A 13,806-nucleotide genomic window follows, 5' to 3' on the forward strand; every position below is an offset into this window, starting at 1 on the left:
CTTTAAGGGTTCTTTGGGAGATCTTTCAAGAACTCTACTTTTTTAATGGTGTTTGTTTGTTTCATCAAAAGAGTGCAAATCATTGTAATGAGTGGGTTGTGGCCTTCCTCAAAACATAAATCCTGCTTTGTTTTTTTCTGTTGAGATTTTCTGGTGGGAGCAGGTTTGGTGAGCAGAAGGGGAAAAGAACCCGTGACGCTTAGGGAGAGCAGCAAGAATAGCCTTTTTGGAGGAGGATTTCTGGAGAGGGAATGGGTAAAAATAACCTAGGGAAAGTAGGGTGAAGCATTTGGAAGGAGGGGTGGTAAGATGGAAGTCAAGTTCTTGCCCCAGGTCAGCTGTTCCCTGCTTTTGGGGAGGCTGTATTTTGGCCTGCACTTCCATGGTAATGGAAATGCCGTGATAAGTGGATATATGTAATGCTAATTGCCCTCTAGCTACTCTAAAAGGTTTAAGTGAAGTGGAAATAAAAGCATTAGTGATTTCTGTAAGTGCTCCTACTACTCATACTATAGATGGAGCTTCAGGCAGGAATGGAATGGCTTGAGGCATCGCCAAAAATATGATCTATAACAACTGATGATGTAACAACTCTAGTACTAACAAGGTGTGTTATGAAAACCTTAGCAATCATTTGAAATGTACCTCCTCCTCTGTCTTTCGAGTCATCCAAGAAAGGTTTAGCATCTCCTTCATTTTGTGATTCTTTTTCTTACCAGAGTTGCCTTGTAGCTTATATTTTTAGCTTTTTTTTTTTTTTTTTTTTGTGATTTTAGTAAACTAACTTCTGAGAGAATGCTCTCTCTTCTTTTTGTACTTTAAAAGTAAGCATTCAAAATGTTACCTATAATCCAAGAATCCAAGTGGAACCTAGAATGGTCTTTTGAACAAATGTTTCACTGCAATAGGATGGTTATTTAGGAAGCTGTATTTTATCAGTTTTACTCTTTCTCAAAATGTTATGCTTCATATTTAACTACTCTCCTTGAGAGCAGTTAATAGCACAATTACAAACCCTTGGTGTTTACTTTCTTGTTAGTCTTTTAATGAAATATTCTTTTTCCAGTGTGAACTCCTCAGTCTGGGGCTTCCTCAAAACTGAGAGGAGCAGGGTGGTTTGTGAAAAATTATTTTAACTTGTGTGCCATATGTAGTAGTGCAAAAGAACGATGAGAATGAAATCTTTGATTCCAGAAATTTCATCTTTGCTGAAGAACATTTCATGTGATAGTTTTTTTTCTCACAGTAAACTATGTCATAAAGACTGTCATAAAGCAAATGCCGTGAGAGTAAACAGGGTTATCATGGAAACCACGGATCTGAATTGCTTGCAGTTTATCATGGAATTGCTAATTTTGACATCTGTAATGAAAAAACACTTCACTGGGGAGAACTGTAAATTTACTTTTCAATAAGAATCATGATGAGCTTAGAAGGGTCTTCTGGTTTTTCTAATTAGAACAATCCCATGTGAATCCTACTTAATCGTAGTTGATACAGATGCTTACCTATTGCTTTCTATTTAAATGGTGATGCCAAATTTAATATTTATCCAAGATGGCATGTTTTATAACACGAAAAACAAATTAAAAGACAAACAAACAAAAAAAAAAACCCTCCCTCTACCTTGTGGATAGATAATGGTGTACAGGGAGAGCTGTTTTAAGATTTTACCCTATTCTGATTACTGTGTATTGTGCTATTAGTATTACGCTCACCTTATATATGAGAACAATTTTAATAACTTGTCCTGTACTTCTAGAGGCAGATGAAGTTGGTATTCTCCAAGCCTTCTTTTTTATTTTTATTTTTTCAGAATTATTTTTCAACATAGCTGCTTTCATGGCTGTAGCCTTCTCTTAGTTATCTAACCTTTCTGATAGGAATCAATTTGTTAAAGAAGGAATGTGGACTTTTTAAATTATTTATTCATTCATTTGAACTCTCTGGAGAATTCTGTCGAAGTTCACAGTTCAATGATAAGCTTTGGTTAGTTTTTGAATATGTTAAAAAACTAACAAATAACAAAAAATAGAAGTTGTTTACCAATAAATTCTCCATGGGCACTCCTCCAATATTTTTCATCTGGTGGATGTAGCATCATTACATTCTTAATAGAACTGCAAAATTAATTGCCTTTAATGGGAAGCTGCTGTGGTACTAAATGAACCCTCAACATGTTTGTTGAGTGGTAGTATATACTAGTAGCTCATTATCGTGTATAAATCCTTTAAAAATAGGAAGCAGGTGAACATGAAGCCTGGAGAAGGATAAATGAGATTTATTTTAACTTTTGTATGTGTATTTAAATGTTCTTAATCGCTTTGGTTTGCTATCATGTTGTCACTGGTATGGAACGATTTCTCTTTATTTAACAGTAGTATTTCCCTACTGTGACTACTCATAAGCTTCAGAATCTTACCACATGGTTAACAAAAGATTAACAGATTTCATACAATAATACAAATTCAAATTTCTGTAAACTGTTGAAAGTGGCATTGCCTTGTGAAGTTCTTTTTATTTGTTTCGTTGGCTGATTTGGTTAGCATTACTATATTAATTTGGAACATGAAGCCAAAATGGATTTCAGTAGCTTGAAGCATCGCAGACAGGGGGCAAAACTGGGTTTTCATACTGATATTAACTTCTATGGAGTAAATGAGTTTAATATTAAATTGGGTGAAAGCAAAGCAAATAACTTTATTTACATTCCATTTTCATCTTTACATTTTTTTGTTATCAGGGTGAACAACTGTGTAGGATTCTCCAACTACAAATTTTTTCTTCTCTTCTTGGCTTACTCTCTACTGTATTGCCTTTTCATTGCTGCAACAGATTTACAGTATTTTATCAAGTTTTGGACAGTAAGTACTCCAATTTATGTACAGTCAGTGCATGTAGCTACTACTCTGCAAGAACTACAAGATTTGAGGTTTTATGTTGTAACCTAGTATCTCCTAAGACGAAATTTAGATAATAGTTGTAACACTTTTTTTTTTCTGTTTGTCCTACGTTATTTTGAAGCTGCTAACAATCATTTAGGAAAATATTTTACAAGAGAATTTATATCATAGATGGTCTTGTTAATTATGTTCTAATGATATGCTATGAAAAAGCTTCAGGGAAATTATCTAGTGTATCTGGTTCACAACTTAGGATGTTACCTTCTTAGGTTTGCAGTATTTATGCTACAGTATTCTAAAAGGCTAAGTAAATGAGGTATTTTTTAGAAGATGAATTATTCTCCTCTAAAAGACACTTGAAAGTTCAAATCCAAATGTCAGTCAGGTTCTTGTGGTCGGTATTTATACTTTCTCAAGAAAGGGCCAGTTACTTTCCATGCTGTCAGCAACCTAATTGCATGGCCATCTGTGCATAAAAGGTGCGTGATTCAGTTATTCAGGCTCTTGTTGCGTGATACGTTTCTGTCTGCATTGAATTTGATTTGGCTGAATAAAGGATTATTAATAATCAAGTTAAACAGCTATTTCCCCAGTTCTAACAGCCTATTTCTTTTATTTTTAGAATGGCCTTCCTGATACTCAAGCCAAGTTCCACATCATGTTTTTATTTTTTGCTGCCGCTATGTTTTCTGTCAGTCTGTCATCTCTCTTTGGGTACCACTGTTGGCTCGTCAGTAAGAACAAGTCAACATTAGGTAAGTTTAATGCTTCTGCATTTGTCAGGAAAAAATAAATATTAGGTGTCCATGATTTCCCACCACTCTGATGCATGTTTGTCAGGTTACAATTTAAAAGATTAAAAAAAGTGCAGATCTTTGAGAGCCTGTCCTTTACTGTAGCATGAACTGTAATAATACCAATGTTTGTGAAAGTTTCTAGATCTATGTTTTCTTGTTGATACAAGTTGAATTAGAACAAGCAAATTATTTGATTTTTTTTTCCACAGTTTTCTTGGGATTTACTAATATGCAAATGATTAATGGGAAATCTTTGAATACATTTCATTTGGAGGAAAGCTTGTTTACTTCAAGATTTCTGTAGGGTTTCCTCTGTACTGTGAATGTAAAGCCCCTGATAACTCATGCATACCTACACACGGGAGGTTGCTGCCAGTGCTCCCTGGCCTGCTGCAGAAGCGTGGTCCCCACATGGATCCAGAGTGGTTTCTGTGAGCTGTGCTGTCAGCACATCAGGACATGGTTTGTCTACGGGTGTAGAGCCCATTAGGGGAATTAAACGGTTATCAGTCACTGGCTGGAAAGAGGAGGAGTTCTCTGCCTTGGGCGCTTTGTGACACTTCAGGCTATATTTAGCTCTCTTCCCCTGAAATTCAGATTGGGTATCTGTGGAGAATGGTCTGGGTCCACAGGTAAAATACTTTCTTTATGCAGCTGTAGAAACATAAGATATTTTCATACTCCAGGGTGTAAAAAGCTACTAAAGCTCCCTACTAATGTAGGCTAAGCTGTATTTCTTTTCCATTGCTCTTAGTGTAGTATACCCTTTGTTTGTTGTCCTTTTGTTTCTCAAATACTGTCTGCTGTATAGTCATGTGACAAAACCTTCATATAACATATATCTTAAGAACCTACCTTCTCCTTGATCAGGGAGGAGGGTGGCAGGACACTTCCCCCTGTCCCCTGCACATACAATGGTGCCTAACAGTGACTTCAGCTTTCCTGAGTGAACCAGGTCATTGGAGCAATACAGCCTTTCCTCTTGGCTGGAGATGTCACCAGTGCAATCGCCTGAATACTGGTGTGGAACTTAAATGTGCTATATTGTGAAAAAATCTAATGATTATTTATTTCATTTTTAAGAGGTATTTAGAGCGCCCATATTTCGTCACAGAACGGACAAGAATGGTTTTAGCTTGGGCTTCAGCAAGAACCTAAGGCAGGTGTTTGGGGATGAGAAGAAATACTGGCTGCTGCCTGTGTTTTCAAGGTATGCTCAGCTTTTAATACCTTATTTGCTGAAATTGTTCAATTGTCAAGACACACAGGGCATGGGGGTGTTTTTTGTTTGTTTTCTGAAATTAGATATGGTAGTACTCATTTCAGAGAAAAAAAAAAAAAAAAAAACAGTTCTTCAAAGCATTTTTGTAAGTGTGGCACTAATTCTGATTTTTTTTCAGCCTAGGGGATGGTTGCTCCTTTCCAACTTGCCTTGTTAATCAGGATCCTGAGCAAGCCTCCACACCTGGTGGTCTTAATTCAACCTCAAAAACGTAATCTGCTTTTTGTTACTTATTTTAGGTAGCTGATATTCTGTTCTGTGCCAGTGCACATAGAAATGGAACAATGTTTTACATATTTAAAAGTGGTAAGCAAATGCAGAGCCTCCTGTTAAGAAGTCCAAGTCAAATTTTAAACAGCCAAGTTGTAGTTCAGCTAAGCCTCTGACTTGTATTTAAATTAATGGAAATAACACACCATCTCCCCATCTACTTTCTCAATTCAGTAGCATCCCTGGACCTGAATTTTCTGTGCCTGCCTAGTTAGTGCGAGTAAAATTCCATTCTGCATGCAAGATGCTTAATTGGTCTGCCTGTGATACAGGTGCATTGCCTTGGAAGGCTTTCTGGGGAGGCCTGCTGCTTCCTGTCTGGTGAAAAATGCTTTGTATAAGCAAATCTCAGGCCTCACAGTATGGCAGGGAGAGCTAAAGAAGAGGGTGGGAAGGAAAGTGTATATTAAATTCAAATATTTTGTTTCCACTGATAATCAGAGACATTTTCTTAATCCTTATCCTTTGCAGTCATGACATCTCTAGAGTACAAAAAGCATGCAGGTATTCTTTAAACTAAATGAAAATATCACAATAGCTTAGTAAATTATATTGTAACTTTATAGCAACATTTAAGTGATGAAGCACGATACAGATAATAGACATAGATATGTGATAAAGAAATGATAATGGATTCATACTGACAATCTTTTATTCATAAACAAATATGTTGCATGTTAGCAAGGTGTTCATTGACAGACAAAAAACATCACCAAGCTGGAAAATGTCTTACATCTTGCCCCAGTGATCTGAGCAGGGAGAAAGGAACCATAAGCTGTATTAGGAGTGAGATGTTCTCTCCACTGTTTTTCCATGGGAGAGCATATAGCTAGAGAGCCTTTGCAATGAACACATGTGTAAAGATAGAATATCTGTCAAAGAAAAAATAAGGAAGTTTCTCTGTTCTGTGCTAGAGTTGCCTTTTAGATTACACTTGCATTTGTGGCAACTACCCTGTGTGTAATGACAGAAGTGTAGTGACTCATCAGAAAATACGCAGGCTAAGGTAGAGAAGATAGTGCAGATGACAGAACTGTTTGAAGTGTGTGGTAAGGTAATGGAAAAATTACTGAGGTTTACTATAATGTTCACTTGTTGGCATTACAGCGAGAGTCTCCTGTTCCCTGCCAAGCCGCTGCGCGATTCCCAGAGCCACCTCCTCACCGACACACAGCCTTGGTCAGACATCAGTGCAAAGGCTGAAAAGGGCAAAATTGGTAAGGAACTGATTTATGCTGCAACGATTTGTTCTGTAATTTGCCTGGTAAACTAGTTTTGGAGGATGCAGTCTAAAAATGACCACGCTTACTTGGTTAATATTTCTTAGAGCTGTGCTACTAAGCTTATTTAAAATGCATCTTTGTAGAAAGATGGGTATTTCAAGCTGTTGTCGCATTCCATATTAAACCCAACGAAGAGGTACTGAGAGCACCAGCACTAGTAGGTACCAGTTAACTTTTAGGCTTAGGCTGGTAATTCTTTTGGGGACAAATTGCTTATACCAGCATATGATGACACCTTGTTACAAAAGCCATGTAATGGACACAGGATATAACATAGACTTGGTTAGTAGTGGAGCAAAATTAAGGTGATGATTGATAATTAAAGGCTGTATTATTTGCTGAAAAACAAACGAGAGCTTTCCTGTTGAAATATCTTTTTTTTTTTAATATTACAGGTATGAGCAATCCTGCATTAACCATGGAAAATGAAACCTAACTTCCCTTAAAAGAATCTTCTGAATACTTTAGGAAAGGTATGTTACTGTTCTGTGTATTCAATTTGCTATTCCATGATTCCTTGCCACTTCAAAAATGCACAAAAGCAAGTTTTTTTTTTAAATAATTTGTCTGTTTTCTTCTACTATTAATTTGTTTTACCATGAGGTAGTAGCCTGTGAATTCAGTTTTAAACTAAGCCTCTGATTTCTTGATGGCTCATGCTTGCAAAATATTGTTTGACCTTTATACTCGTTGCTTTTAGGTAATATTCCCAAAATATTATTATTCCCTTTCTCTAGAAAGATAATGAAATTTTGACTATTGAAGCTGTACAGAAAATCTTTGTAAAGCTAGGTTTACAATTGAAGTTAGTTCAATTCTACAACAGATCATAGTTTGGTCTACTAAAGCGGGCAAAGGTCTATCAGATGATGAAGGGAAACATAGATTTATTGTAATATGTAAAACTATTAGCAGCTTTTTCTATGCCAGCTACTAAGCTGCATCCTAATCATTTAAAAAGTGCTGCCAACTGAAGATAAAAGGTATCCATATAACTTCATGTGCATTTACTGAGATTTATTTATTTTTTTGATATCTTGCAACATAAAAGGCAGGTTTGAGAAGCAGCTAGGAAAGCCTGTCCTGTACACAAGAGGAGGACACCTTGAGGGTTAGGAGAATGGACACAGTTGATCATCACATTCCCTTTAGTATTAGAAAACTCCTAAGTCCTAAGTTCTAAAGCTTGATAAAAGATTCCTATTTAAGACTCCAACCCTAAAAATTTCATCATACTGAGTAATGTACATTTTTGCAACAACATCGGAGGAGTCGTTCAGGCAAGGTCATTTCCATCTCTGCTCTTGGAAGCCTTCTTTCAGTCATCCTCAAGAAGTGTCTCAAAAGGATGTCCTCCACTTGTGTGTGGCACGACTCATGCACATGCTGTCAGGCTGCACTGAGGCACTCCTGGAAGTGGGGGGCACAGAAAGTAGTCAGGGGACCACAGTGATCATTACTAGAATGACCAGACATGGTTTTACACTGAAGGCAAATGATAAAAGCTGTAGTTGTGCATATAGCAACAGATGGCCTGTAGCTTGTAGCAAAAAGTTCCCAAAAGTTCAGTGTATCAAGTTGGATTCATCAGAGAAACTAGAGAATTGTTGACCCTCATGTGCCTTTTTTGTTTTAAGTGATGAATGAAGGCACAGATGGTTCCAGATATAGGTGCTCCTGGAGCATCTACCAACGCGATGATGCTGTGAAATGCTGAAGTGTTGAAAAATGTGGGTGTCAAATGAGCTCAGTTAGAGATAAGAGAAATGAAACTCAGCCAGTGTCAGCAATTTTGCTTGCTCTGTGTATGTCTTTTATGGGTTCTAAGCTCCTATTTCTAACCTTTCATTCAAAACCTAAAATGACATGCCTGTGCCCTCTTTAATCCATCAGTTGCTTCAACAAAAGAGCAGCTTTTGTGAAAAAAAATGAGCAATTACTCAACTTCAGTTAGTTTCATGTCTTTTATGGGCCATCACCACTCAAGAATAAAGCACTGGAGACAGGCTTTAAAAAGGCAAACGAACAGATTTTTGGATTATAGCACTAACATTATATTATATTATTATATTATATTATATAACATTATATTATATTATTATATTATAGTATATATGTATATTGTATCATATATAATTATAATCATGTTATATATTATATATATAATTATTATATTATAGTATTATAATATAGCATATAATGTATATACTATATATGTATAGTATATAATATACGTGTATTATACTATATTATAACTAGTTGCCTTAGATCAGAGTTCTACTTGGAAATTTGTGATTTAGGTCATTGTGACTGTCAAACATTCTGTGGGTTGTTCCCAGGATACTCACAGTGTGTATGAAAATTGTTATTCGAGCTGTATTGCTTGCTAAACATCTCCAGCTATTTAATTATTTGTTTAATCCAGTCTGGGAAGGTAACAACTAGATCCGTGCTTGTGGTCCGATTGCCCCCAGCCCTTGTTTTTTTTGTCTGTTTTTGTTTAGTGTTCTTCTGTTTTGGTTTGGTTTTGAGTGTGTGAGCACCCATTTAGAAGTGCAGCTTTTTAAAGAGAGAACTTTGTCTTCAGAGGAGGTGGTGTTCCCAAGAGCAGGTGTAAAATCTGAAGGGGTTCCTGGATTTCAGTTTTTCCTTAGAGCAAAGCATGCACATCGCAAAAGCACAGTAGCTGAGAACTGATGATTTCCCTGCACAAGCATAAGTAAGTTACAGCTTGGTGGTATCCTTAATCCTGCCTGAGATTTTTCTATGTGGCACTTGGAAAGACTTTCTGGAGAGGTCACAAGAAAGACAGATTATTGGATTATTGCTTGTTCGTATATATAGCTGACATACAGTTGCTGGAATAAGAACCCTTATCTAAAAATGTTTTTTTACAGTATTTTTAGGGCACTACCTTGCATGGAATTTCATTCCTTTATTGTCAGTATTTTGAGTTATATTTGTTCCTAGGGAGTGATTAAAATACTTTTAAAAATGCTGAAATCACAATAACCAAGCTAACTAATTTCATCTTTGATGTGAAAAATGCAGCCCACAGCTGCTGCTGGTGTGTTAGTAATTTAAATTTCTGTCCCAACTAACAATGTGCTCAATATCCTGTATTTATAGTTAATCAGAGGACTAACTACTGAGCGTGCTGGATGTGGTTCACACTGATGTAATACAAAATTGTTTTTTAATGATGTAGGTACCTGGAAGTACTGCAAATATAGTTCATTTTATAAACTGGTGGCTTGTTTACAATGTAGTCAGTTTTTATTCACTGCCATCCTGAAGTGGATTGATAACATATCTACAAGCAGTCTGACTGGGTTCCTTTTCTTTGTTGTGGGATTTTTATTCAGCTGTTGCTCACTGCTCCCCTTTGAGTTGATGAGACTTGATGCAATAATTTAAGCGTTCATTAATACGAACATGTTTTGTGATTTATGTTCTGTTCCAGTTTAAGAAAAAGCTGTTGGTGGAAGGAAGATGGATTCTTCCAAATATCAGCCCTATCAGCCAGCTGCTCCCGTCTGCTCCTGTGTGGATGTGCTCAGAAAACAAACTGACAGATGATAGCTGTCTCCATGTCACTGCTTGAAACATGAAACAAAACATACAACTTTTGAACCACATAAAGAATGTTTCAACTTAGGATTACTGATTTTGAATGGTGAAGGGTGATTCTGAGTATTATGGAAAAAAAAAGTCTTGAGTTTACTATTGTAAAAATTCTGTGGCTGGTTTTACTTTGATATTCAGCACAAGAAAAATGTGACCTCCTTACGTATCAGCCCAGGTTCTCGCCTTGGTTTTGAAAGTTCACCTGTTAATTCAAATTGCTTTAAGTATTTGACTTACTTCAAAAATCAAATGTTTGCACTGCTGACTATATGAAGTGGGAAAACAATCAGTGTTGGTTACGGACAATTTAGTGGCTCGGTGGACTGTATTTTCTTTTGAGCGCTTGATAAGCAAGTTTTTTGTTTTGTTTTTTAAGATAAGGAAACCCTAGTGAAGTGTCAGACTATTTTTGGATCACTTTTAGAAAACGTTATTGTGAAGGCTCCCTTTTCAATAGTTGTGGAAGGGTGGGGGGGGAAACCTCCTTTGTTAATTAAATACTACAGTGAGTCCCTGGTAAATGAGTGATTAAAAAGTCCACATTCGGATGGATAATATGTAAGTAAAGCTCGTAGCTGGGGATTTTGATTAAAGCTGCACATGACGATCCTATGAAATTGGGGGTTTTATTCTCCCATTTGGAGCCTTAATCCCCTAAGGGAAAGGAAGGCTGGCACTTCACTTTGGTGAAGTGAAAAAAGGTGCTTTTTTTTTTTTTTTTTAAATCAACCTATGTTCTTGATGGTCACTGTCTTTCAAAATCCTAGTTTTTTATTAATCAATAGTTGTCTCAACTTTTTTCACTTCTTTAAGACACTGAATTTCTCACTGCATAAATTAACGAATATCACATCCAAACAAGGAGACATTGTTATAACTTAGGATATTTTGCAGTTAAAGGACAAAGGATATTCAATTGCAATACCAAAAAGCCAAACTGCTGCATATAGGAAGCTCCCTTCTGTTAAGTTAGTAGACAGACAGCAGGATTTTTAGGATTGAAGTTTACCAGCCTGATGATAAAAGAGGTGTTATAAACTGCAAAGTCAAGGAAGTTTCAGCAACACAAATCTGTCTTGTGCCTTTTGTATGCACTAAACTTACGGTATCAGTGTTTACATTTAAATGCAATGTAATTGTTTTTCTAAAAATAACAAGAAGGATCTTAGTTATGCTTTCTAGGTGGCCAGGTAAAAACAACTAGTCAAAAGAAACCCCAACAACCTGAAAACCTGAAAAAAGTTCTCAAAACTGAACTACTTAGCTGGTGTGTTCACGGTGGAAGGATTCCAGTTTTTGAAGAATAACAACCCCAGTTGGAAAGCTGGCAGCAGGACTAAGTGACTGATTTCCGAAAGCAAAAAATTTACCATAAACTCTTCTACAGGCAGGTAACTTAAAATTTTGAGGTTTTGTTTCCTGGATTTACAACGTAAATGGTAACGATGGGAGCACAAATGGTTTTTTTTTTTTTTTTTTCCAATGAGGAAGAATGTATTGGGTTTAATTTGTTTAAAATCTCAAAATTTTACCAGCCTGAGAACATCTGAATTTTGCCAGAAGTGCCAGAGCATGGATCCCTTGATGTAGAAGGCTTTTTTTTTTCAAACAAGCATGAAGGTAGCACAGTTTACACTATGCCTGCAGACATCCTAGCAACCAAAAGTTTTCATTTATTCAGTGTTGTCCTGTCAGCTTACTTTGCCTTAGTGTCTGTTTAAAGGCTAACTTGTCAAGGGATAAGGGGGAGAGGGAAAATATATATTTTTAACACTTCAAGTTCTCTAGCTGTATAGTCTTGTTTTTTTACACGGTCAGGGTGGTTTGTCACAGAGCATGCATTGGAAAACAGTGACTAAAAAGTTGAAATTCAGCTTTAATGTAACTTGCTCCATACTTTTAGGTAAAGACTAAGTACTATTTACTTCCCCAGCAAAATCTGTAATGGAAATTGCTCTAATGCAGGTGGCAGACCTGCCCTGGGGCTCTGCCAGGTCTCAGTAAGGCTGGGAATTGATATAGAGAAAGGGCAGGGATAGGGGATCAAGAAAAGTCCTGTGAGTCTCAACAGTCACATTTAGAAAGCACAATAGCCCTAAATAATCTGCAGTTTTGATGTAGCTAAAGGCTGTCCCTCTAGCAGAAAACTGATGCAGGCCACAGAGCCAAGAAATATGAATTCACAAGGGAAGGGTAAGGGGAAAAAGAAAATGAGGGTAATTCAGGTGTATTTGTTCAGCAGACTAGAGCGAGCAGGCCATAGCTATACCTGATCTCAGGTTGGGTATGAGCTGTGCCTCCAGGAAGAGCGATGGCAGGAAGCTTTGAGGGGTCCTGGCTGTTCTCTCCAGGGGTAACAGTAAGCTAATCATGCTCCAAGGTGTAGTTGCTGATTCAACTATATTTTTGGCTTGAAGTGCCCTAATACCTTACATAATTAAGTGAAAATGCTATTTTTGACATATTGTCATTGAGCACTGGAGCTGTTACAATGCATGCGGGAGAACTCGTGAACAGGTAACAGAAGCAAGAATGCAATGTTGTTCGTCTGCTTACACTGATTCTCCTGTTCTTTGTAATATTCTTGCTAGGCACTTTACTACAATCTTTTGGGTAACTTCTGTATTTTTTTTAAAGACTGCTTTATACCTACTGTACAGTTACTAATCTACTTTTTTGCTAAAAAAAAAAAAAAAAAGCCCTGGTATTTGTCTAGAAATAGCCCCGCATTTCAGGCTTCATTGGAAGGTGGAAGAGTTTGACAGACTCCTCAGCCAGGCCTGAGTCCCTCAAGACAGTAGAGTTCAGTTTATTTTGTATACATGAAAGCTGTCATGTGAATCACTAGCCACCCACCTGTTTAATAAGCTTCCTTAATTTGTAGGTTAGAACAAATCCACGACATCTCTGCACCAGAAGTGGTCCACACACATTCTGTATCAGTTGATGCAATGCTCAGAGTCCTCACAGAGATCTATTTTTAATAAGAAAATTGAGCACCTCGATGTTGGTGAGCTCCTCCCATAGCGCAATTAGACAGTCTGCAATTTGGTGCACATTAGCAGTTGAGAGCTTGTCAATAGCCCACGGGCAGGGAACTAAAGAAACCTTGGTAATTATTTTTTTAAACTATCTGTACTTAAAATCATGGTCTTCAAGCAAGACTTCAGCAAGTTTGTTTTAGTGCATGGTATTCTAGAGCTGTTAGTCCCACACATGGACTGAAAGAATTCTTGCCCTGATTCAGCTGACTGCTGTGTTGGGTGGGGGGGAGGGTGGGGGGATAAGTTTCCACATGTCTTTTGTGTAGAACTTTGCCACTTATTAAAGTATTGCTCAGATAAATAAACGCTTCATGTTCAGCAAGTCACAGCTGGAGTAGTCATTGGCACGCCACCCGCAGTTTCCCGGGCAGCACACCTGCACAGCAGAACAGCCCTCACCCCTACTGCAGCTCCACTAACAACGTCAGTACTGTAAGTGCCCCTCCTCACCTCTGCACCAAGAATAACTCCCCTTACTTTATAAAACCAAGGGTCATAAGGAGAAGTATGCTACTCACCTGGGCCATCACCAACAGCAGGACTGTGTTTTTCTACAGCTTTCCTTCATGTCAGGCTCTGTCCAGTCCTTCCACGTTCTTC

At 37.3% G+C, this 13,806-nt stretch overlaps 1 protein-coding gene across 1 annotated transcript in view; it reads left to right on the forward strand.

Annotated features, from left to right (window-relative positions):
• The window catches only part of ZDHHC2 (zDHHC palmitoyltransferase 2), a gene marked incomplete at its 5' end in the record, with an annotated part of 31,410 nt that extends 20,950 nt beyond the window's left edge, over positions 1 to 10,460 (forward strand). The window contains 7 exons of the mRNA XM_084286866.1: positions 2,744 to 2,864; positions 3,526 to 3,658; positions 4,784 to 4,910; positions 5,101 to 5,193; positions 6,360 to 6,469; positions 6,931 to 7,008; positions 9,999 to 10,460. Of these exons, the coding sequence (XP_084142992.1) occupies positions 2,744 to 2,864; positions 3,526 to 3,658; positions 4,784 to 4,910; positions 5,101 to 5,193; positions 6,360 to 6,469; positions 6,931 to 6,971 (625 nt within the window). The 3' untranslated portion in view covers positions 6,972 to 7,008; positions 9,999 to 10,460. The remainder of the gene's footprint in view (positions 1 to 2,743; positions 2,865 to 3,525; positions 3,659 to 4,783; positions 4,911 to 5,100; positions 5,194 to 6,359; positions 6,470 to 6,930; positions 7,009 to 9,998) is intronic.
• Positions 10,461 to 13,806: the final 3,346 nt, after the last annotated feature.

Source organism: Netta rufina, assembly GCF_964035555.1.
Source record: "Netta rufina genome assembly, chromosome: 4".
Classification (NCBI taxonomy): Eukaryota; Metazoa; Chordata; class Aves; order Anseriformes; family Anatidae; genus Netta; species Netta rufina.